This window comes from Muscardinus avellanarius, assembly GCF_963383645.1.
Source record: "Muscardinus avellanarius genome assembly, chromosome: 11".
Taxonomy (NCBI): domain Eukaryota; kingdom Metazoa; phylum Chordata; class Mammalia; order Rodentia; family Gliridae; genus Muscardinus; species Muscardinus avellanarius.
Genome location: NC_137797.1, coordinates 21,827,883 through 21,853,026, shown reverse-complemented (window position 1 = coordinate 21,853,026; position 25,144 = coordinate 21,827,883). Strand labels below are relative to the sequence as shown.

The following is a 25,144-nucleotide window of genomic DNA, read 5'->3' as shown; positions in this document are numbered from 1 at the left end:
ATTCTACCATTTTACCAGTTTCCAGAAAGAAAAGACATGGCCACTTCATGCTGGACTATATGGCCCTGGAAGCTTTATCTGTTACCTGCAAATCCTCTCATTAGGGAAGAAATGCCTGCTAAAATGTCGAATGGTGTGTGTGTGTGTGTGTGTGTGTGTGTGTACCTTTCAAAAAAACTTTGGCGAGTGACTGAGCCACTGTTTAAATGGAAGAGCAATCTTAAGTGTATGCTTAAAAGAGGGCTTCTGTCTAGGAAAGAACATGGAAAGGTAAGGGACAGGGATGATGGGTGATTTTCAAAAACTGACCTCTTACCTCAACCTTGAGCCAGACCAGATCTCAATCTCTAACTTCTGTATCTACCAGCCAAGCCAATTTTCAAATCTTAAAATCCTAGAAAAATAGCTGGGCATTGGTGGCGCATGCCTGTAATCCCATCTCTTGGGAGGCTGAGTCAGGAGGATTGTAGGGCTGCAGCCAGCTCAGCAACTTAGTGAGGCCTTCATGCAACTTAGTGAGACCTTGTTTCAAAATTTAAAAAATACAGTAAGGTTGGGGGTGTATGTCAGAGGCAGAATGTTCCTGGATTCACTCTCCAGTAACACACACATGCACACACACAAATCCCTGAACTGTTGGATTTTGACATGGGAGGGAACAAGGTAAAAAAAAAGGTGAGATGAACAAAACAAATATTTAGTTGAGTTTATTTAATGAACTCAGTTTAAAAAAAAAACAAGAAAAATACCTAAAGTTCCTATTTTTTAAGATTTCTTAATCTTATTTAGCCCCAGCTCCTTTCTGGCATAATGATGTATAATGCTCAAGATTCTGGAAACCAAAACTACTTTGACTTCCAAGCCTGCTACTGAGGAGTGATCTCTAAACGCTCTCGTGTTGTTCCACGCATGCCCTTTAGGACTATTTGAAGAAATCTCCATTGAGCATCACCAAATTATAACAGAGATTACATCCTGCACTTCCAACTAACCCTCAACTTGTGTTTTCAATGTGTGTGTGCAGTTTCATCATACACAACAAAGACACGTTCTTCAATAATGCCACGAGAAGTAGAATTGTACATCACATTTTGCAAAGAATAAAGTATGAAGAAGGAAAAAACAAAATCGGTAAGTAGTATAGTAGTATTACAGGCTACCCTTGGTATTTGGGGATTATAGGCTTCTTGGTTTCATTAAGTTTGAATCAATTCTACAAGTGCTTATTACTTATAAAAAATCTCTGATCACTCCCTTGATGGATAATTCACAAGTATAAAAATCTTCACAGCACCCTTAAATACATTCTTCAAAAAAAATGTCATATCATTTATCTAAGATCATGGAAAGATTCTCTCGATTCAACAAATATTTGTGGAGCCCCTGTCATGTGTCAGGCACTGAGTGAAGGATTAGAGAGATAAGCACAATTCTCTCCTGGAGTTTATATTCAAGAAGTTAAAGGGAGAAAAACAACAAACAAATAAAAATAATAAGTAACATGAAGAAATCAGAATGGGCGATGTCACAGGGAGAGGCTAGTAAAGCCAACTGAGATGATTGGGTGGTCAGAGAAAGCCTCAGTGAGAAGCTGAAATTTGCCCTGAGACCTACACAGTGAGAAGCCAGTCTAGGAGTTCGAGGAGTAGGGTGATCCAGGCAGAGGGAGTTGCAAGTACAGGAATGAGTTGTCACATGTAAATCAATTCTCCACATAATCTTCTCCCCCCACCCCGCAGTAAACAGCTTCCACAATTTACATTTTAGAGGCACTTTTATGAGAACCTTTCCGTATTATATTACCAAATGTTTTGCATTATTAAATAGGCTATCATCTATCAGGGAGGTTTGGGAGGCTTTGTCCTTATGTTTGTTCCGGCAATTTTTATTGATAGTTTTGACAATGACCTTTACCAGTCGAGATCGAGTGAGGAGACTAAAACATACATAATCTCAAAAGAGAATGTTTAAGTAAATAATTAACAAATAGGGGATTGGAGTCATGGGGGATTGGCTAGTCCAATATTTTTTTCAAGAACTCTCAAGAACAGAAGAATGGCAGATATTAGGAGACTCCTCTGACAAGGCTGGCATCCTGACCCCGTTGGCAGAGGCATTTATGTGCAGGGGAGGATCTGCTCTCTGAAATATTCGGAAGTCGCCCACTTCCATAGCTTGGGGGGAAGCTGTTCCTTGGGAGATGTAGCTGTGGCAGCACTACTCTGTGAAGACACCCCCAGGGATACCAGGAAATATGCCCCAGGGAATGTTGTATGTTGCTGCCCCTTACACACTGCAGGAGCTGAGTGGTGTAGGAGGGGCTACTAGAACCTGCTGAAAGAAACATACTGGTATCAGAAAGAGAAACCACTTCTATCAGTGTCCCTTCAGTGCCCCCAGCTGACAAAACTCAACATTGTATCAGCTGAAAAATTAGAAATATTTACAAGATCCAGCTTCATTATTGCAAAGCAGGCAGTGAAGGTACACTTAGAGCTCAGAGGTTATAACCGACAGGTAAACCTGTTCATCCAGCTTTCAAATAGACTGAGACTGGATGGATGTATTAACTGTGCTAAGTACTGAAGTCAGGAACCTCAGAGATCTCAAAAGGCAGGAACTTTCAGCCAAATCCAGCAAGATGACATTTAACAGTTTGTAAATGTGAAGTCCTACGCTCAAATTCAGCAAAACAACTGCCCGGGTACAGTGTGGGAGAAATGTTTCTCAACAGCATCATGAAAGAACAGATTTGAGAACTGAGCTGAATGCAAGCTCAGTGTGAGTCACTAGAATAATGAAGCTGCCAAGAAACTCCTTTGATCCCAAGCGCATAAATTAAAATATAATAGAGAGTCCAGATTTGAATACACCTGGAATATTACATGCAGTGAAAGTCAGTGCAGGTAGGTATGTTGAAATCAAACCAATGTAGGTCTTAGCTTTGATGAGTTGTAGTTGAATACATCTATATTCTCTCAACGGTCATCCACCCTTAGATATAACCTCTCCCATAAAGTGCTCCATGACCATTCAACTTGAAGAAATTTTTTCCTCTTTTGAATTCCCATGACAATTATTCATGGAAGGTTTGAGAATTAGCCACATACAATGCCTATGATTTTGAAGTACTTTCAGTCACATTATAAAAATCCACCACCTAAAAATAACCACTGTTAACATTTTGTCCCCTAAATAATTGAAATACTTCTTCAATTACTCTTTCATGTTTATGCCTTATTAATTCATAGGACTTTCTAAAAATATTCAGGTTGTGCCATACATCCTTTTTAGTTATGAGCATACTAGAAAACAAGTGAATGTGAAATTATTATGGCAGTAGTCATTCTGAATTATTTCATAAAATGCAAATAACTCAAAATGTAACATCTCCACTAATACCGGTACTATCATCAGCAATGTACATTACAATCAGTATGTCATACTAGCACATTGAGAATCTGCTGAGGAAAAGTACTAGTTGAAATAACAGATTCCTCTACTATGAAAAAATCTGACTTATTGTATAATTACAACATAACGCAGTGAATGTCATATAGAAATAGTTCAATAAATTGACTGAATGGAAGATATTTTAAACACAATTGATGTCTCATTATCAGCCTTCTTACACAATCAAAAACTGTGTACATTGAGGCCATACAGCAATTATTATACCTAATTTTTGCACCTCAAATTGTGAGCTATTTTTAAAACTAGTTAAGAAGATATAAAAGAAAGGCAAAGAGTGATTTTTTTTTAGTGTTCTGGAAGTGTAGTATTCTTGCTAGACTGAGGGAGTCTTTTTTAAAAGGTTCTCTCAATTGATACAAGAAGAAATTTGTTCAAGAACATCAATGCTTTAAAATTTGGTAAGGATAAGCCAGGCATGGTGGTGCAACCTGGTACTTGGGAGGCTGAGACAAGAGGATCACAGATTTAAAACCAGCCTCATCAACTTAGTGAGACTCTCAGTAGCCTGCTTCAAAACAAACAAATTAAAAGGGGCGAGGTATAGCCTGAAGGTAAGAATGCCCTGAGTTCAATATCCAGTACCACACATACACTAAATAAATAAGTAAATAATTTAATTAATAGAAAGGTAAGGATGAAATAGAAACATATCTAATTAGAAATAACCAATCACAAAATTAATTATTAACTCAAGATCATGCATTATGCTGAAAAAATAAAGTAGAACTATAAATGGTCTGTTGACCTAATATTTTATTGTCATCTTTGCTCTCATAAATTAAAAAACAACATGTTAGGAGAAAATGTAATTTCTTGATAGGATTATGTTTAGCTGATGTTATTTTTTCTACCTGAAACTCTTTCTGAAAGTGTCATCTTGCATGAGCCAACACTGATTAGATATAACACAAAAATATTGATTTGTAGACATGATTCATAAGGGTATTTTAGTGGAGTGCAAACTGCCATTATATAAGTTTTTCAGTGTCATTCTGAATTTATCCAACCTGTGAAATCAAACCTTGTAAAATTCACTTTTAAAATAGAGCAGTTAACAGCTCAACACGTTTATTTAACAATATGATGCATACAATAAATCTTGAAATTTATTTGTATTTTCAAAATTTACACTCAGATGTGGTTAGTAGAGAGATAGACTAAATATTAACTACTTTTATTTTGCAGGACTTTGACAAATTATGATAAATTCACAAAGGTCATTACCAAAGTCTCTTACCAGATTCCCATGAATTCTATTTTTTCTAATATTGTGGGTGTTTGAAAGTTATTGATGAGATATGAGGAGTTCTCAATAGACATGCCAGGAATCAATGCTTTCTATATAATCATTAATTTATTCATTTGTTACAAAAGTCTTTATGAGAGCCTCCTGTGTGCTAGACAAAATGCAAAGCCCTACTGTTATTTGTATCTCAAGTATCTTTCTTAGACATTTAGTGTTAATATCAAGCATCTTAAACTCATTAGTATGTTACTTTGTTTAGAAGTAGTTTAATAATGATTGATTCTCCATCAATAAAAAGTGGGTCAGTGAATGTACTATTTTTCAGTTAGGATAAATTCCTGGATTCTGGTCATGATCCAAAGTGTAGAAAACATTCCTCGTATAAGCCACATAAGAGATATCAATCTAGTTATCCTCTTTGAGGTTTATTTTACTTCCTAAAATAAATCTTATCTGAAGGTAACTTTAAAGGCCAACATATTAAACTTCTACTTCTGGCCAAGGTGAAGGAAAAGGTACAAACTTACTCTCCCATATGGAAAAAAATATCTAGGCATGGTGGTATACACATATAATACCAGTACTTAGAAAACTGAGGCAGGAGGATTGCAGGTTCAAGACCAGTTTCAGCAAATTAGCAAGACTCCCAGCAACCTAGAAAAGGCCTTTTACAAAATAAAAAGTAAAAAGAGCCAGGAGTGTGCCTCAGAGGTATAACGCCTCCTGGGCTTAATCCCCAGTAACACACACACACACACACACACACACACACACACACACACAATAATGAGATAAAATGTATAAATAAATTATTCTCAAGACATTGAACATTGGGGAAAAAAGACCAGACAACCTTGAGAAATGGAAAACAAATGGGATGAACCCCCCAGTTGCCCCAGCTTACTACCTTGAGGTAGTTTCTAGACAGTAGCACAAAGAAGAAACCAGGCAAAACCAGAAAGAAGAAACCAGGCAAAACCAGAGAGATTTCTGGACTTGAGAAGATGTTGCTAAGGACCCAGGGGACCAAGGCAGAGTTCACAGAACCAAGTTCTAGAAAGCAGAGAGTTGCACAGAGAGAGAACCTTGAACATCTGAAGACACCCTCACCCTACCACAAAGTATTCAGGGAGAGATGATCAGTACATATGTGTCAGGAAGATAACCACGGCCAGAGAAAGGACCATCTGAAAGGATTTCCTATGAGACTAAAACAATTCCTAACTCATAGAACAATGAGTAGAATATCAGAAAAGTCTTGCTTCAGTGGTAACAAATTTTTAACCATTAGACTAAACAAGTCCCACTTAACAAATGAAAAAGAAACACCAGAAAGTATCACACTCATTCCAACTAACTTAACTGCATCTCAAAACGAAGCTCAAGAACATTTATAGGAACAAAATATCACTCAAAAGGGAAAAATCATAATGTCTGATAGTCAACCAATATAACCATACAATCCATAATGTAGAAAAACATCAAAAAAATAAGAATCTACCTAGAACTTGCAGAGATGGTAGTACTAGTAGACAAGGACATTAAAGCAATTAATATTTGGAAAAACAATGATTGAAATTCTTTCAAATTTGATGAAAGCCCTAAATTCAGTAAGCTCAATAAATAGTAAGCATAATAAATATGAAGAAATCTACACCAACAAAAACATGATCAACTTTCTCAAAATTTATTATAAAGAGAAAAATGAAACCAGCCCAAGAAGAAAGACATATTATATACAAAGACACATAACCAACTTCATAGCAGATTTCTTACTGGATATAATTATTAGATGACAATAAATCAGTATCTTTAAAATACTGAAAGAAAAATATCAACTTAGAATTCTATGCCAGCAAAAAATCTTTTAAATATAAAATAATCTGTCAGATATATTAAACTGAAAGAATTCATCACCAAAAGACTTCTATTATGACACTTGTTAGAGACAGTTCTTCTGGCAAAATACATAAACATTCTTACTATTTAAATGTCTTTAATAGATCACTGGCCATTTAAATCAAAATGTGCAGCCAGGCGTGGTGGTGCACGCTTGTAATCCCCGCGTTTGGGAGGCTGAGACAGGAGGATGGTGCAGGTTCGAAGCCAGCCTCAGCTGACTTAAGAGACCCTGTTTCCAAATAAAATATAAAATAGGTCTGGGTGTATAGCCCGGAGTTAGAAGGCCCATGGGTGCCATTCCCAATACCACCAAAATAAATAAATAAATAAATAAATAAATAAATAAATAAATATGTGCTATGAAGTTTATAATATATGAAAAAGTTAAATATATGTTAACAATGGCATAATGGCCAAGAGGGGAGAAAAGAGGCATCCTAATGCAAGATTCTTATACTTTATGACTATATGTGTAATCCATTATCACTTGAAGATAGACTGTGATGACAGAAAGGGATACACTATGAACTCGAAAGCAACCACTAAAAAGAAAAAGAAAAGGGTCTTAGCTAATAAACCAACAGATAAAATGGGATCATAAAACAGTCCAAAAAAAGCAAATAAATGAAGAACAGATGGGCAAAAAGAAAACAGTAGTGATCAATCTAAACCTATTAATTCCTTTGTAAATAATTGTAATGATCAAAAAACTCAATCCAAAAGTCATACTTGACACATTGAATAAAAGAACAATAACTACTGTATATGGTGGCACATGTCTGTAATCCCAATATTTGAGAGGATAATACAGGAGGATAACAGGCTCAAGGCCAGCCTCAGCACCTTAGTTTAGAGATTCTGTTTCAAAATAAAATATAAAATAGGGTTGGGAGGTATAGAGATAGAATGTCCCTGGGTTCAATCCCCAGTACCAAAAAGAAAAAAATAGCAAAAGCAAACTTTTTCCTGTCTGTAAGAATTGTATTTTAAACATAAAGAAACAAATAGGCTAAAAGTAAAAGGATGGGAAAAGACATATTATATTGACGTTAATTAAAAGGATGTTTGATGGATACATTGACATCCAAGTAGATTTCAGAACAAATAATGTCACCAGAGATAAAGAAAGGCCATTTTATCATGATAAAGAGCTTAAGTAATCAAGAGGGCATACCATACCAGTCCTAAATGTTTATACAATTAACAACAGAACTTGAAACTATATGAAGCAAAAATTAATATAATTATAAAGAGATATAGATGAATCCCAAATTATAATAAATATTAGTACTACTTTCTCAATAATAGAACAAGTAGATAGAAAGTAAGATTTAGGAGATGAAATAGCATTATCAACAAAGATCTAATTGACCTTCTGGACCATGCCACTAAACAACAGCAGATTACACATTTTTTTCCAAATGCACATGAAACATTACAAAGATAGATCACATTTGGGAATTAAAAAGTACAATAAATTTAGAAGGACTAGATCATAGAGAGTATGCTCTTTGACCCCAAAGGTATTAAACTCTTGAAGATTCACAAATACTTAAAACTAAGTAAAGTATTTATAAATAACTGATTGATGAAATAATTCATAATGGAAATTGAAAATGTGGAATATTCAATAAAGATGAAAAGACAACATATCAAAAAGTATGGAATCCCACTTAAGTATTACTGAGAAAAATGAGTATCACATATGCTTCTATTAATAAGAAAATTTCTGACTTAATAGCCTCATCTCTGCCTTAAGAAACTAGAAAAGGAAAAAGAAATAAAATCTTAAGTTGCCAATAATAAAAATTAGAATAGGAATCAGTAAAATAGAAAAACAATGGAGGAAGTTACTAGAAAAAAGTTAATGAAGTTCATCTATCTTGTAGTGGGAACACATAGGGTCATGCTAACCTCTCTAATGGGTCATGCTCTTCTGTAATCTCTTTGAGTGTAGTTGGGTCTGTGACTTTCAACCAATAGAATATGTCAAAAGTGATTATATCACGTTTATAACTATGATACATAATACAAAAGGGATTTTTAGAAAAAACTAGGGTCCTTAATCAGTTTGGTTTTTACTTAATCCAAAAAGCAATTATTCTTAGTGGTACTTTTCTAATCAGTCAAGCCTTTTGGAAGAGTGGGTCAAGCCCTTTCCTAAGCATAATCAACAAATATAATTCTCTATGTTAACCAACTAAAAAAGAATAACCATATGACCATCTCTACAGATATGTAAAAAGCATTTGACAAAGTCCAACATCTTTTCTTCATAAAATCTTAGCTACAAATAGAATCACCCTTCTCAACCTCATAAAGTGAATTTATGAGATACTTAATAGTTAAGATTATACTCAGTGATATGTTTCCCTTCTAAGATAATGAACAGAACAAGCATGTCTGCTCTTATCATTGCATTCATCAATTTACTAGTTAGTGCAGTAAGAAAAAGATTGAATGACATCCATATTTTAAAAAGTAAAATGAGCTGGGCATGGTGGCGCATGCTTGTAATCCCTGTGCTTGGGAGGTGGAGACAGGAGGATCGTGCAGGTTCGTAGTCAGCCTCTCTGGCTTAAGAGACCCTGTTTCCAAATAAATAAAAAAATATAAAATAGGTCTGGGGGTATAGCCCGGAGGTAGAAGGGCTTCCAGGAACCCCAGTACCACAAAAAATAAATAAAAAATAAAAAGTAAAATATTATCTAGGTTACAATATTGATATAAAATCCAATTGTATTTCTCTTCAACTGTCATTTTTTTACTCTTTTATTGATCATTTTAGAGGTACTTCTTATGGATGTTTAAAGGTATACAAACAAACGTGCACACAGATCTTGGTGTGTTTTCCTTCAGGTCCTACTCCTCTCCCTACTCCTCCCCATGCTTAATAGTGAAGTTGGTGGTGATGCCTTTGTACATGATCATAGCATAATTGGAACTATTTTACTCAGCAGTTCTTAGTTTTCCCCTTCCCACCTCCCTCCCTCTGTCTGCTACCACTATTCTGCTGGTCTCTCTCTTCAATTATCTAAAGTCCTTTTTGTTTCCTATTTTTCTCTCTCTCTCTTTCACATATGAGAGAAAACATTTGACCCTTGACTTTCAGAGACTGGCTAACAAAATTCAGCATAATTATCTAGTTCTATCCATTTTTCTCCAAATGTCATAATTTTGTTCTTCTTTATGGCTGTGTAAAATTTCAATGTGTGTATATACCACATTTTGTAATTTATTTATCTATTGGTAGATATCTGGGTTGGTTCCATAATTTCTCTTTTATGAACTGTGCTTCTATAAACATGGATATGGTTGTATCACTATAGAATTCTGACTAATTCTCTTGGAAAGATACCATGGAGTAGTAGCTAGGTGCTGTGATAGTTACAGTCCTAGTCTTTTGAGGACCCTCCATACTGATCTCCAAAGTGGATGGACTAATTTGCAGTCCCACCAATAGTGTGTAAGAGTTCCTATTTCCCTACAGCTTCTTCAGCATTTATCATTGTTTGTATTCTTAATGATTGCCATTCTAACTGGAATTAAATGGAATCTCAGTGTAGTTTTGATTTGCATTACCCTAATAGCTAAAGATGTTGAATGTTTTTTATGTATTTATTGGCCATTTGTAATTCTTCTCTTGAGAAATGTCTATTCAGATCCCTTTCCCATTTTTTATTAGTTTGTTGTTATTGTTTTCAGTGTTGAGTTTTAAAAGCTTTTTATATGTCCTAGATATTAGTTTTCCTAGCCAGAAGAAAGGGAAAGTTGGCTGAAATCACTACATTAAGAGACAATGAAGGAAATATCACTACAAACAGCAAGAAAATCCAGAGAATCATTAGAAACTATTTTGAAAACTTATACTCCAATAAACCGGAAAACCTAGAAGAAATAAAAAGTATTCCTCTAAGCCAGCAACAAAAAATAAGGAGTTGAAATTCGAAGAACAATATAATTTATAGGAGCGTTAAAAATATGAAATGTTTAGGGGTACAACTGACAAAATATATTTAAGATCTATCTACTGAAAACTACAAAACATTGCTGAGATAAATTTAAGAAGACACTATAAATGTAAATAAGTAAATGTAAATCTATAGCCTGATTATCTTGATATTGTATTATAAATGGCTGTTTAGATTCATTGCAATCCCAATCAAATTATCATACCTTCTTGTACACGTACAAAAACTATCAAGTAAATTCAAAGTTTATAGAGAAATAAAAGGATCAAAAATAACCAAAACAACTTTGACAAAGAAATAGAAGCCTAACACTCCCTGATTTCAATAATTATTATAAATCCACAGTAATAAAAAATGTAGTATTAGTATTAACAGGATAGAGAATAAAAAATGGAGTCACACATATTTGGACAACTGATTTTGGGAAATTCTCACAATAGGCTAGTCAGTGGGTAAAGAAATGCTTTTCAATAAATGATTCTGGGGTTGTTCATATTTACATGCAGAAATTAAAGTTGGATGCCTGATCTCAAGTGGGTTATAGATCTAAGTATTAAACTTAAAACCATAAAAATTTGAAGTGGTAACACAAGAAAATCGTTGTGATCTTGGATTAGTTGATGGCTTCTTAAATACAACACTAAAAGCATGATTAATAAACAAAAATAGATAAACTGTGCTTTATTAACCATAAAATTTTGCTGCTCTTCAGAGCAAATATTTTAAGAGGTTGAAAAGAGAAGCTACAAACTAAGAAAAATAACTTTTCAAACATATGTCTAGCAAAAGACTAATATTTAGAATATATTTAAAAGCTCTCAAATCTTGTTATAAAAATTCATAGTGGGCATAAGAGTTGAACAGACATTTTGTATAAGTTATACTTATGCAACAGCACATGAAAAGATTTATCAACATCATTATTCATTAGGAATACAAACTAAAACCACAATAAAATATCAATACATACCTAGTAGAATGGCTGAAATTAAAAAGACTGACCATTCTAAGTGTTGGTGGAAGAACTCACACCCTCATACATTGCAAATAAAAATTTAGTATTAAAAACCACTTAAGAAAACAGTTGGCAGTTAATAAATAAAAGGTTAAACATATGCCTGCTATATGAGCTTACCATTCTACATCCAGGTATTTACTAAAAGAAAAAATTGAAGCCATATATCCATGCAAAATTTTATACATGAATACTCATAGTAGTTTTCTTTGTAATAACTCTAAATCAGAAACAGCCAAATTTTCCATTACCAAGAGAATGCATAAGCAAAATGTGGCTAGATATTTGATATATATAATTGATACATATATATCCTCATATATGTAGACTGCTACTCATCAATAAAGAGAAATGAACTACTAATATTTACAACATGGATGAATCCCAAGATAATTATACTAAACAAAAGAAGTCAGATGAAAAAGATTAAGTACCAAATGACTATATTTATGTAAAACTCTAGGAAATGTAGACTTCATAGTGACCGGAACCAGAGCAGTCTTTGCCTTTGAGACAGCATTGGGAAGAATATTGATATAAAACTTTGAAGTGATGGACTATCTTGCTTGTTTTGATGGTCTCCTAAGTATACACATATGTCAGAACATACTTAATTGTATATCTTAGATGTATGCTGCTTATTATCAGTTATACCTCAATCTGTTTTGAGCCATTTCTTGTATTATTATTATTGTTATTATTATTTTATTTTAATTGATTGCACTTACTATGTGAAAATCGTTTTATTATTTTTTAAATTTTTATTGGTGCATTGTAGTCATACATCTTAATGGAGTACAAGATGGTGGAAGCATACACATACACATCACCCAATTAGCCCTTACCCAATTCCCTTCCCATTCCCTCTCCCTCCCTCCTTCTCATGTTTGGCTTAGTGATTGACTTTGATATGCTTGTTAAAGTACTTCATGAACATTAGAGAATTTCCCTCTTCCTCCCTCCCATTCCCTCAGGTTGCCTTATTTGCTCATCTATAGTATCCCCTTCTTTGTCTAGAGTTCCTCCTATGATCCATTTTCTCCCTAGCTTTTGCATATTAGGGAGAGCATCTGATTTTTCTCAATAAAATTATTTTTTATTGGTGCAATGTATTCATACATCATAATGGTATAAAGAAAATACTTTTGTAGACATACATGCACACATTGCCCAGTTAGCCCCTACCCGATCCCCACCCCGTTCCCTCCCAATCCCTCCTTCCCATGCTTGGCTTATTGGTTGACATCTAGTTTTATAGCAACTTATCCAATATTAACGATGATAATCTCACAAAACAGTTTCATTTATCTGATACCAAGCTTTTGATGACTAAAAGATAACAGTTCAATATTTCTTTTTGCTTTCTTTCTTACCAAAGAATATTTTTTTCTTTTCTTTTTTTTTTTTTAGTGGAGCTATCATACATTTATTTATTTATTTTTCAGAAAAAATCTATCCTGGTATGGAATATGGACTCTAGATACCCAAAACAATCTCGAAGAAGAACAAAGCTAGAAGATGTATATTTTCTGATTTCAAACCATATAAAGCTACAATAATTGAAACAGTGTAGTACTGTTCTAAAGGCATATATATAAACCATTGGAGTTAAATAAAAGCCTAGAGCTAAATTCTTCCATATATTGTCAAGTTATTTTTGACAAGGTTTCCACGAACATTTCGTGGAGGAAATAATAATCTTTTAACTAAATATTGTTGAAAAATAATAATTACATGAAAAAGAATAAAACTGGACCCTTACCTAACACATATACAAATATTAACTAAAAATAGATAAAACACCTAAATATAAATCTTAAGACTATAAACTTTTAGAAGAAAATCTGGGTCATAAAACCTCACAACATTGAAATTGGCAGTGATTTCTTGGATATGATTTCAATGGCACAGGCAACAAAAGGGTAAACAAACTCCCTAAAAAATAAAAAATATTGTATATCCAAAGACAATGTAAACAGAGTTAAAAGTTACTGATAGAATGGGATAAAATATTTCCAAACGCTATATCTGAAGGTATATTAATATTCCAACTAGAAATCCTAAAAATTAACAACAATAAAGGCAAACAATACCATTTAGAGATAGGTAAAAGACTAACATAAGTAATGAATCTCCACAGATAACCAATCTTAGTTGTCTGTTGGATGGAAAATCTTATTTCTCTGGTTCTGGTGTGTGTTACCTATTTCTTCTTTGTAGTTAATCTCTTTGAGTATTTTCTCTAGCGCTGGTTTTGAAGACATAAATTCCTTCAGTTTCTGTTTGTCATGGAAGCTTCTTATTTCCCCATCTAATTTGATAGAAAGTTTTGCTGGGTAGGAAATTTTTGGCTGGAAGTTGTTTTCTTTCAGAGTTTGGAATATGTTACTCCAAGCCCTTCTGGCTCTCATGACTTGGTTTGGGAAGTCTGGGATGATTCTAATTGGTTTGCCTCTGAATGTCGCTTGGCCCTTTGTTTTTGTTGCCTTTAAGATTCTCTGCTTGGCTTCCACATTGGTCATTTTGACAATTATGTGGCATGGGGATCCTCTTCTCTGATCCTCTCTAACGGGGGTTCTATAAGTTTCCTGTACCTGTGTATCAACCTCTTGCTCTATGTTTGGAAAATTTTCTGCTATTACTTCCTTGAAGATATTGTTAATCCCTTTGGTTTCACCTTCTTTTCTCTCCTCTATTTCAATTATTCTTAGGTTAGCTCTCTTAAAATGGGCCCATATTTCTTCAATGTCAGATTCCTGCTGTTGGATTTTTTTTTCTAAATTAGAAACTATGCGTTCATTTTTTTAATGATCATCTTCTAGGAGCGAGATTCTATTCTCCATGTGGTCTAATCGGTTTTTTGTACCTTGAATTGAGGCCTTTACTTCATTAATTGCATCCTTTATCTCTCTTTGGCTCTCTCTGAGTTCTTTTCGAAACACCTCTATTATTTCTACAGTTATTTTCCTGATTTGATCTTCTATAAATCTCTGAATTTCTGTTTTATCAGCTTCTGAATTTGTGGGGTTGTGGTCATTCATTGCTCCATTATTATTCCTCTTTCCCATGATTTCAGAAGTTTGTGCCTTCTCTGGGTTCTTCCCTAGGTCACTACGACTTCACTTAAGGTGCTGTGAATCTCAAGTCTGTGGTATCTCAGTCCCCACTACTCCTTTACTGGGTTGTATCGCAGAGTCTCAGACCCAGGGAGTCAGTCGAGGCTGCTTTAGACCATGGGGGGTGCCAGGTTGGGCGTTCTCCTATGGTGTAATATCTCTGCCACCACCACTCCCCCACTGGGTCAAGTCCCTGGGAGTACAGTACTGGGATTTCTCCTCTAGGGGCCGCAATTTGACTCACTGTTGAGTGAGCAGATGGAGCTGTTGTGGACTCAGTGAATTTGCTGCTGCTGCTGCCGGTAGCAATATGGTGCTGCTGCCACACCCTCGGCCGTGAGGCTGGCATATTTCTTTTTGGTTTTTGAACTCCACTCTGAGTTCCTTCAGGGTGCACTGAGCCCAGCCCCTGGGAGCTTTAGCTGCTCCATGCGCCGCCGAGAAATCTGCCGAATCCCGCCCAGCTGTTCCGCAGAGGCTCACCTCAGCTCGCTGTCCGCCGCTCCTCTCTGGAGTTTGGTGGGCTGTTCAGTGCGTTGGTCTGGTGCCGTCCAGTGAACTCACCGCTGCTGCCAGTAGTAAGGCACTGCTGCCGCGTTTTCGGGCGTGAGGCCGGTGTATCTCCTCTCTGGTTTCTGAGCTCCCTTATGAGTTCTCTTCCTCTCTGGAGCCTGGTGCTGCAAGGCAAAATGGCGCCCGCCGCTTCATGCCGCGGCTCCGGCTGCAGCACTGCGGTCTGGTTTCTGGTGTCTCGTTTTTCCAGCCCTCTTTTTCTCTGTCCCTTAAAATTACATTTTTTGTTTCTCTGCTGATGGTGTTTTCTGGCTATGAAAGGCGCTGATTTTGTGGTAATAGAGATTGGTCGTTAGCGGGGCTCATAAGCCCCGTTTTGCTCTGTCGCCATCTTCCCGGAAGTCCTCCTCAATAAAATTATTTTTAAGAATACCTGCATATATCCCCACTCTCCCATTTCATGAATAAGAAAATTGAGGCCTGAGGACAAGAGAATTTTTCAAGTCATACTGTGAGTGTCATGCAGAAGAGTTGGGATTTGCCACAGTAAAGCTTCCAGGTGAAAATCGGAAGCACTCTTGGCAGAGCATCATCCTTTTTGATGATACATTGGTTCCACTTCTCTCAGTACATTCTCTTCTAAGCACTGTTCTAGATATGTTTCACTGTTTTCCTTTTTGAAAACCTGATTTCCAAAAACTACTACATGGCAATGGAAATAATCAATAGATTAAAAAGGTAGCCAACAAAATGGATGAAAATATTGGCAAACCATCTATTTAATAAGGGGTTATATAAAATAGGTAAGAAACTTAAATATCTCTGTTGCAAAAAAAAATACCAGATAAACTGATTTTAAAATGAGCAAAGAACCCAAATAGGTGTTTTTCTAATGAGAACATACAGATTGCCAACAGATATTAGAAGAAGGTGCTGCACATACCTAGTCACCAGAGAAATGCAAATCAAAACCACAATGAAATGTCACCTTATACCTGTCAGAATTTGAATGGCTATGATAAAAAAGCAAGAGATAAGGACTGGTAATGTAGAGAAAAAGAAGCCCTTCTATACTGCTACAGGGAAAGTAAATTTGTATAGTCATCATGAAAAATATTGGTAATTCATCATGGAAAATATTTTTCTCTAAAAATTAAAAGTAGTACTACTATATGATCCAACAATCCCACTTTCGGATACACATTCTGAGGATATGAAATCATCTGCACCTCTATTTTTAGTCAACATTATTCATGATATTTAAGATATGGAAACAACCTAAGTATCTATTGACAATTGGATGGGTAAAGAAGTTGTGGTACATACATACAATGGAATAGTATTCAGCAATAAAAAGAAGAAAATCCTACCATTTATGACAACATAGATGAACTTGAAGTACCTCTTTCTAGGTGAAATAAGCCAAACCCAGAAATATAAATACATGATCTTACTTATGTGTGCAATCTAAAAACAAAAAGTCAGATTTTAGAAACAGAGGCTATAATGGTGGTTGCCAAGGACAGGGTAGAGAGGAAACAGCGAGATGTTGGTCAAAGGGACCAAAGTTTCAGTTATAAAATGAACAAGCCCACAGATCTAATGCATAAGGAGTGATGCAGGTATTAATGGATTTGGCCATTGTAATGACACAGTGTATATATCAAATCACCACATGGTACACCTTGAATATGTTCAGTCTCTGCCAATTAAACGTTTAAAATAAAAGCTTGGCATCAGACAAATGAAACTGTTATGTGAGATTATCATTTTTAATTTTGGATAAATTACTATAATACTAGATGTCAACCACTAAGCCAAGCATGGGAGGGAGGGATGGGGAGAGAATGGGGTGGGGATCGGGTGGGGGCTGACTGGGCGATGTGTGCATGTATGTCTACAAAAGTTTGTATCCCACTATGATGTATGAATACAGTGCACCAATAAAATAAAATTAAAAAAAAAATTAAACCTGATTTCCAGCACTTGATCCCTATTTCATTTTCTTCCTAAACTCTTGGTGTCCCCAGTAGGGTTTGAATCCCTTTTGAAAGCCTACAGTGGTTTTTCCATAAAGTCATGCCCTTAGGTTTGTCCTGTGTTTTGTGAGGCTTCCAACTTGACATTAACTGGAATGGGCTTGTTCTTACTCCAGGTCTGAATCGCCTGCTCACCAATGGCTCCTATGAAGCTGCGTTTCCTCTGCATGAGGTAGTGTGCTGCCTTTTCTCTTCACATTTCTTTCTGTTTCTAACTAAAATAGGCTTCTAAGGTCATTTATTGAATTTATTGATAGAGTATTTGTTCAGAATAAACTTAATTTGTTCAGTGGGTAATTGGGAAAGATCTAGTCACATTCCTCTATCTCTTCCTCAGCATTTTTTTTATTTCTATATAGCTTTTTAGATAACTGAAATAACACTTAAGAGCCACTCAAGCCAGGCGTGGTGGCATACACTTGAAATCCCAGTACTTGGGAGGCTGAGACAGAAGAATCATGGTTCACAGACAACCTGGGCTATTTAGTGAGGCCCTCTGCAACTTAGTGAGACCTTGTTTCAAAATAAAGAATAAAAATTCAAACTGGGGGTGTAGCTCAGAGGTAGAATGCCCTCCTGGGTTCCATCCCCAGTACTGAAGAAAAAAAAAAAAAAGAATCACTCATTATGAATTCAGAGGAATGGACGAGGGACTCTAAGTCATGCAATTAAAAAAAAAAATCATTGACTGTTGGGCGTGGTGGCGCACGCTTGTAATCCCCATGCTTGGGAGGCAGACAGGAGGATAGCACAGGTTTGAAGCCAGCCACGCTGGCTTAGGAGACCCTGTTTCCAAATAAAAAGTATAAAATAGGTCTGGGAGTGTAGCCCGGAGGTAGAAGGGTTTCCAGGAACCCCAGTACCACCAAAAGAAAAAGAAAAATTATTGACAATTTGCATGAGGAACCAGACTAAGGAGGATTGTTCTTGACATAGTCTGCAACAGATAAATGGACAGTTATTCCTTGACAGAGTGGGAGGGAGCCATTTTCCAAAGTCTCTGATAACCAAAGAGTAATTAAAGAAAATAAGTAGTATCATACTCATCAGTGTAAAATGTATAAATGTTAATATTTTCCTTATTGACTTTGTGGTCTTTATGAGATATAATGACTTTCATAAGTATAACTGTGATTATGTCAACTTGATTTTCCCCAATAGATCTTGGTTTGTCTAATCCTAAATTCTACAGCTGGGTTTTCAGGAACTTAATCCCTAGCATAGTTGAGAGATTACTGTCATTTTCATGGTATTGAGCCCTGACTCTGACCAGTCACTGTATGAAACAGAGACTACAAAGATAAATGCCATAGCCCCATTCTCTGCAACCTCACCAACCAGCCAGGGTGAAACTGTTTTCCAATAAACTTTAGAGGGCAGCTCCAGCTCTCTGTAAATAACAAATATTTCCAAAACATACTTTTTATTTGGCTTACAGTGTTTTTCCTCTCCAGTTTTAAACACCAAGATGTCAACGGTGAGACCAAAATAAAATACAATAAAACCTTAACTATTAAGAAAATTAGAAGCTATGGTCTGAGGTCCTATTTAGGGACTGCTAGGGGACATTTGTGGAAGACTCCTTTTAGTACAACACAAGGGAACATTTTGACACAAAGATTTTCTGGCAGCAATACACATGTGTCTGAACTCTAAAGACAGATTTTCCCCCAAAGCACTGTGTAGCTTCCTGTAGATATTAGTTGGCATTGTCTAGAAAGGTTTCCATGGGCAAAGCATTCTTCCACTCCCAGCCCTGGCCTGTGCTAAGTGTCCAAACAACGGCTGGCAGGCAGAAGCAAGAATGCAGGAGAGCAGGTGTGAATATGTCTGCACGGAAGCAGCTACAAAATCCCCACAGACTAACTCGTGGAGTTCCGTAGGACTTCCCTGTCTCAGCAAAGCCTTAAATTCTATAAGAAGAAAATTGGCAAATTAGTATTAACAGAAGCAAAAATAAGGCCATTACTTTTATTGACTTTCTACTCTCAGTTTAACTTGATTATGTTATTTGGCTTCCTAATAACCATCAGAGGCAGGGAGGGCTCTATCATTGCCCTGGTTTTCTGTTAAAAATTCAAATGGGCGTTTAGAGAATATTAACCCTCATCCAAGGCACACAGTGAGCTGGTGGTTGAACCGAGACAACCCTGTTTCTGTATCCCTGGTTTTGCATACTTTCTACTAAGAAAGGACTTCTCGCATTAACATGAGTAACTAGTTTGCCTTTAGAAAGACCCTTCTCTGTTTGTGAAAGTAGCATTGCCATGAATGGACTTCAGAAAAACACCTGCCTCTCTGGCCCTTGGTCTCCTCATTTGCTTAATCGGGAAATAAATTGGACTTGAATCATTAGGATCCAGAGGTGGCTTCCAGCTTTCACAGTCTAGTACTTCCTGCCGATAGACCACATGACAAGTTTCTGACTGTTGGTACCAGTGAACCTACCTCAGCAGAAGGAGGGAAGGGTATATGGTCTCAGGCCTGGCCTCTGTGTCAGACACTTATCCTTTCAAACCGCAAAAGAAACTGAATGAGGCGAGTATTTTTAGTTCCATGATGCATTAGGAAACCAAGGCTCAGAGTATTTAGTGGGCTTGGCCAACATCTCTTAGCTAAGAAAGGAGGGAACTAAATTTGAACTCAGTTCCAACCTGCCTGATTTTAGCAAGCATATGTTTGTTTGTTTGTTTGTTTGTTCGTTCGTTCGTTGGATGCCATCATCAGCAAGACAGTGTCAAATAACTAACTAAACTGCATCCCCTTCAGTAGGGAGCACGCCTGGAGGCCTCCATCACTACCCTGCTGTAAGAGACTAGTGTCGCCATCCCCATTTCCTATAGGTCTGTGGGTATGACTTCACTGGCAGTGTGTTTTTATCCCAGGGAAGTTACAGAAGTAAAAACTCCATTCGAACCCATGGCGCCGTCAACCACCGACATCTCCTCTATGAGTGCTGGGCTTCCTGGGGTGTGTGGTACAAGTACCAGCCTTTGGATCTCGTAAGGTGAGTTTTTATTCGCCTGCAAATATGTCTGCAATGAGTGCTGAGCACCTACTGTGTGCTGGGACAAGGTGTCATTGAGCAGGAAAAGGTCTGAAATGCACAGCTCTTTCTTCAATTTGACTTCTTCCAAGAAAGTGATTTCAGAGGCCATTATTTCTCTAGTGTGGATGGTGTTTCCTTCAAAAGGGCCTTGATCAGTGGCCAGGAAGGGGCAGAGGAGATCCACAAGGCCTCCTGCAAGGCTTTGTGGGGAATGGGTCATCCAGGTATCTGCTATTGACACGTGTCCTGTGGAAATATAACAACATTTACATATAATGATGACAAGACAGAACATCATTGACTACTGCTTGAACATCCCTAATCTGAAAAACCCAAATCTGAAATGATCAAAAATTTCAAAACTGCCTTACACAATGGGGAATGCCACACCTGATCTCGCATCACAGTAAAGACAGAGGCATGCAAAAACATTGTATAAGGTTACCTTCAGGCCATGTGCATATGGTGTAGAAGCAACAAAAATGAATTTCATGTTTAAACTTGTGTACTGTCTGCAAGATATTTCATTATGTTTATGTAAATATCCCAATTTTTAAAATCTAAATCTGAAATTTGAAACACTACATTTTTGGTGGTGCACCTTTTTTTTTTTTTATGGTACTGGGGATGGAACCCTTCTACCTCCGGGCTACACTCCCAGACCTATTTTTATATTTTTTATTTGGAAACAGGGTCTCTTAAGCCAGCAAGGCTGGCTTTGAACCTACGCTATCCTCCTGTCTCTGCCTCCCAAGCATGGAGATTACAAGCGTGCGCCCCCACACCCAGCGGTGGTGCACCCTTTTCATCCCAGTACTTGGGAGGCTGAGACAGGAAGATCACAGATCCACAGCCGCCCCACCAACTTGTGAGGCCTCCACAACTTAGTAAGACTCTGTTTAAAAATAAAGAATGAAATAGGGCTGGGGGGTATGGCTCAGAGGTATAATGCCTCTAGGTTAATCCCCACTACCACATAAAAAGAAAAAAGAAATACCACATTTTGAATAAGGGATACTCAACCTGTATCATAAATAGGTCATATGAGGTTCTACCATTCCAATACATTTCAAGCTCATTTTAATTTAAATTTAAAACTACTAACCTTTAAAGGATATTTTGATTTTTAGGTCAAAAAGTAGGTCAGCTTTTAGCCTAGTATTATGCAGTAAGATATTTATATGTATTCAAAAATATTCATATATATATATATATATATATGTGTGTGTGTGTGTGTGTGTGTGTGTGTGTGTGTGCACTGTACTGGGGATTGAACCCAGAGGCATTCTACCTCTGAGCTATACTACCAGCCCTATTATAATTTTTTCTTTCTTACTAGGTTGCTGAGGGCCTTAGGAAGTTGTTGAGGTTATCCTAAAACCTAAGATCCTCCTGACTCAGCCTCCCAAGTACTAGGATTATAGGCATGTGCCACCATACCCAGCGAAAATATATTTTTAATTGTTTATACCTATCCAAATTTTTACCATGTTAGCACTGTTCTCTGACATCTCATTATTCATTTAGAGACTTTTTTTTAAGGTTGAGTAATAATAACCATACTTCATGGATTTCTCATCAAAGAGAAAGTCATGTCTCATTTCCTAGAGTATCAAGATATACTTTACATTTACTGAGGCTCTAAAAAATAAACCCAGAAGCTGAGAAACTAAAAGACAATCCTTTTTGATGTTCTATCCCCCCTGAGTAATAATATTTCTTCCTAGCAGAGTCCCTGTAAACTTATTACTAAGTGCTTACTCCTTATGTTCCAAGAACATTGATGAATTATGTCCTATTCTTTGTGTTGCTAACAAATATCCAGATGATCTGGATGAGTAAAAAATATGTCCTGAGATGAGATGTCTTTTCTTTGATCACATTCAATGCATAATAAACAGTGGGGGTAATAAAAGCAAATTCTCTTCTCAGCATCAGCCTCATATTTCAGGATTACATTGCTGAGAAATTATAGATCAATTCTGTGGGCAAACTATTTCCACTCATAACAGTATTTTGATCAAGATTTTGCAGTTAACCTATGAGTATTAATTCAATGCTCACTGTGTTTCTAATACTGTGATAAGTACCTCTGACAAAGACAAACAGAAGCTGTGGTCTCTGGCATTGAGAACTCATGTTGTTTCAGGTGAACAGCCTCACACACTTGAGACAATTAGAAAACAATACCAGATTGTGAGTAATTAGGTAAAGTGTGTGAGGGAACCTCTAAGTTTTACAATTCAGATGAATGGAAAGGATGGGTGAGGGTCAGCACCGATGTGGAAGTCTCTGCAGATTGAGCCCTGAAAACAGCATCAGGACTGTGTTGGCCAGAGGAAGGGGAATGAAAGGCACAACCAAGTCCCAACTAGAATGAATTTGTGGAGCATCTTAGGAATCTCTTAAATCCTTCTTGTCCCATAGATTATACTTCCTCCAGATATCTCAAGTCTGACCACACCCAGCATCCCAACATCTCTTTTGCCACCCCCATGGCCTCCACTCTGATTCCTTCCAATCCATTGTATGTTCAAATTTACATATAGTCCCACTCTCTTATGGAAGGACTTGATTCTATTTCTAATATAAAGTCATAGAACAAGGCCCAGAGCCTAGATGTGATCAAATGTTCCCTTCTCTTGACTTTCTGTGTCTGCATTTTACCAGTGAGGCCATACAAAGTAAGAGACTGAACAAAGTGTTGTGTTCAACTTTACACACTTCTCTGTCACTGGCAAATCTGTCGTGTCTCCCTTAGGCGGTACTTTGGAGAGAAGATCGGGCTGTATTTTGCCTGGTTGGGCTGGTACACCGGCATGCTCTTCCCAGCAGCCTTCATTGGATTATTCGTCTTTTTGTATGGAGTAACCACTCTAGATCACTGCCAAGTCAGGTACGGGACGCTCTGGGGCAGGCCTGCCTTTGCTTCGTGTTTGGAGATGGCTGTTCATACTTTGGGGTTTTCACAGGCTACAGACACTGTCTTAGCATTCTCACTGATATAATCTCAAAGTCTGACCATACAACTTAAAGGAGGAAAGATTTATTTGCACCTAGTTTTCTTGCAAATTCTGGGTTCAGTACATGTGAGGCGGGGGGTCATGGATCTCAGGACATGGTGGCAGGAAGTGGAGAGAGGGAGGGTACAAAGCTTTGTTCTTGCATCACATCAGGAAGGCTGGAAACAAGAGAGAGCGAGGGAGGTAGGACCATATACAATCCCCAAAGCCTCAGCCTCAGGGACCCTTCTTTACAGCCACATCCTACCAGCCCAGGCCACCACCTACACTGCTGGGATACCAACCCTCATGACTGATTACATCAACTCCAAACACCAATTTCTGAGCTCATCAGGGACCGTTCTATACCTAACTCTAACAGACACCCTTGGTTTTTCATTCCAACCTCCTTTTCAATCTCTGGTGGGAAAATCCAAAAGGTTCCATTCACAGGTTCTCTCTATCCATCAACCCTGCTGCTGTGGTCTTCAGCTACCCTGGAAGCAAAAGGGGCATTTACAGATATGCACACATCACTTTTTATTCAGTGGTTAAAATTGTTCTTTTTTCCCTTTTTTCTTAAAACTAATGCCTAATACTGAAAATAATGGGTGTATAAGCCTGTTTTCATTACTTCTGTTTTTTAATGAGGATCCTTTAAACCTAGACCCAAAGACATCTCACCAACTTACTAGTGCCTTGGGATGCTTCAGTATTGGTGACTGTTTCCTTGGTTCTCTTACCAGAATACAACCTATGATAATCATAGAGATCTTATTGCAAAAAGCTGTACAATGACCCTAAATAGTAAATGTGCCTCTTAAAAGTAATTGCAAAAATAAAAGCGAGTCATGAGTCTCCTGCCTATAAAAATATTTTGATTTCTGGTGAAATTGTTAATGAGATGTAGTTTTGTCCCAAGACTAAAATCCCTAGTTATTTTTATTTATTCCTCCATTCTTAGTTTTCCTTTATTATTCACATAAAGATCAAGATAGGCATTTTTATGTATCATGTTGTTTCATAATTCAGTATGAAATTGCTTCAGACCTAAGAAGTGTTGTAAAGGACTTTCATATAATTGGAGCCTAACAACCAATGTTTTGTTTCATGTATTTTTCTGAGTTTAACTTATCAATATGTAAAACCAAGGAACAGCCTCATAAATAAGTAGGTTTATCAAATTATTAAAATATCCAGGAACTTGTTTACATCAATAAGAGAAAAGACCAAGATGCTTCTCCGAGGGCAAATATTTAATCTACTGGATCCAATATATCAGTTAGACATTCTTGTGAAATTGCTGGGGGTGAGAGTTGGGCAATTATTCCATGTCATCAAAAAGCAGTCATCTTCTGTTCTCTTTTCCAGTAAAGAAGTCTGCCAAGCTACAGACATCATCATGTGTCCTGTGTGTGATAAGTACTGTCCATTTATGAGGCTTTCGGACAGCTGCGTTTATGCCAAGGTAATTCCATATAAGCAGCATTTCATATGGAGTGAATTGAATGTACACCCTCCTGAGGGATGGTGGGCAACTGTATTTTCGCTCTCATTTCCAGGTTTTGATTCTCAGGTCAATGTTGTAGGTTAGACTTATCTCCATCATTCAGTATTCTAATGGAGATGTGTGTGTGTGTGTGTGTGTGTGTTGTAAATGTGTGTTAAAGAAGACCAAATCCAGAGGCATTCTACATTTAAACTCTACCCCAGCCCTATTTTTATTTTTTATTTTGAAACAGGGTCTCACTAAGTTACAGAGGGCCTCACTAAGTTGCTGAGGAGGCTGGCCAAGAACCTATGTTCCTCCTGACTCA

At 36.9% G+C, this 25,144-nt stretch overlaps 1 protein-coding gene across 2 annotated transcripts in view; it reads left to right on the top strand.

Annotated features, from left to right (window-relative positions):
- Positions 1 to 25,144, top strand: part of ANO4 (anoctamin 4) — a gene marked incomplete at both ends in the record, with an annotated part of 438,431 nt that overhangs the window by 338,622 nt on the left and 74,665 nt on the right. For both annotated transcript variants that reach the window (XM_080705232.1, XM_080705233.1), the window contains 5 exons: positions 1,025 to 1,131; positions 17,393 to 17,448; positions 20,162 to 20,283; positions 23,087 to 23,221; positions 24,699 to 24,795. In XM_080705232.1, the coding sequence (XP_080561358.1) occupies positions 1,025 to 1,131; positions 17,393 to 17,448; positions 20,162 to 20,283; positions 23,087 to 23,221; positions 24,699 to 24,795 (517 nt within the window). The remainder of the gene's footprint in view (positions 1 to 1,024; positions 1,132 to 17,392; positions 17,449 to 20,161; positions 20,284 to 23,086; positions 23,222 to 24,698; positions 24,796 to 25,144) is intronic.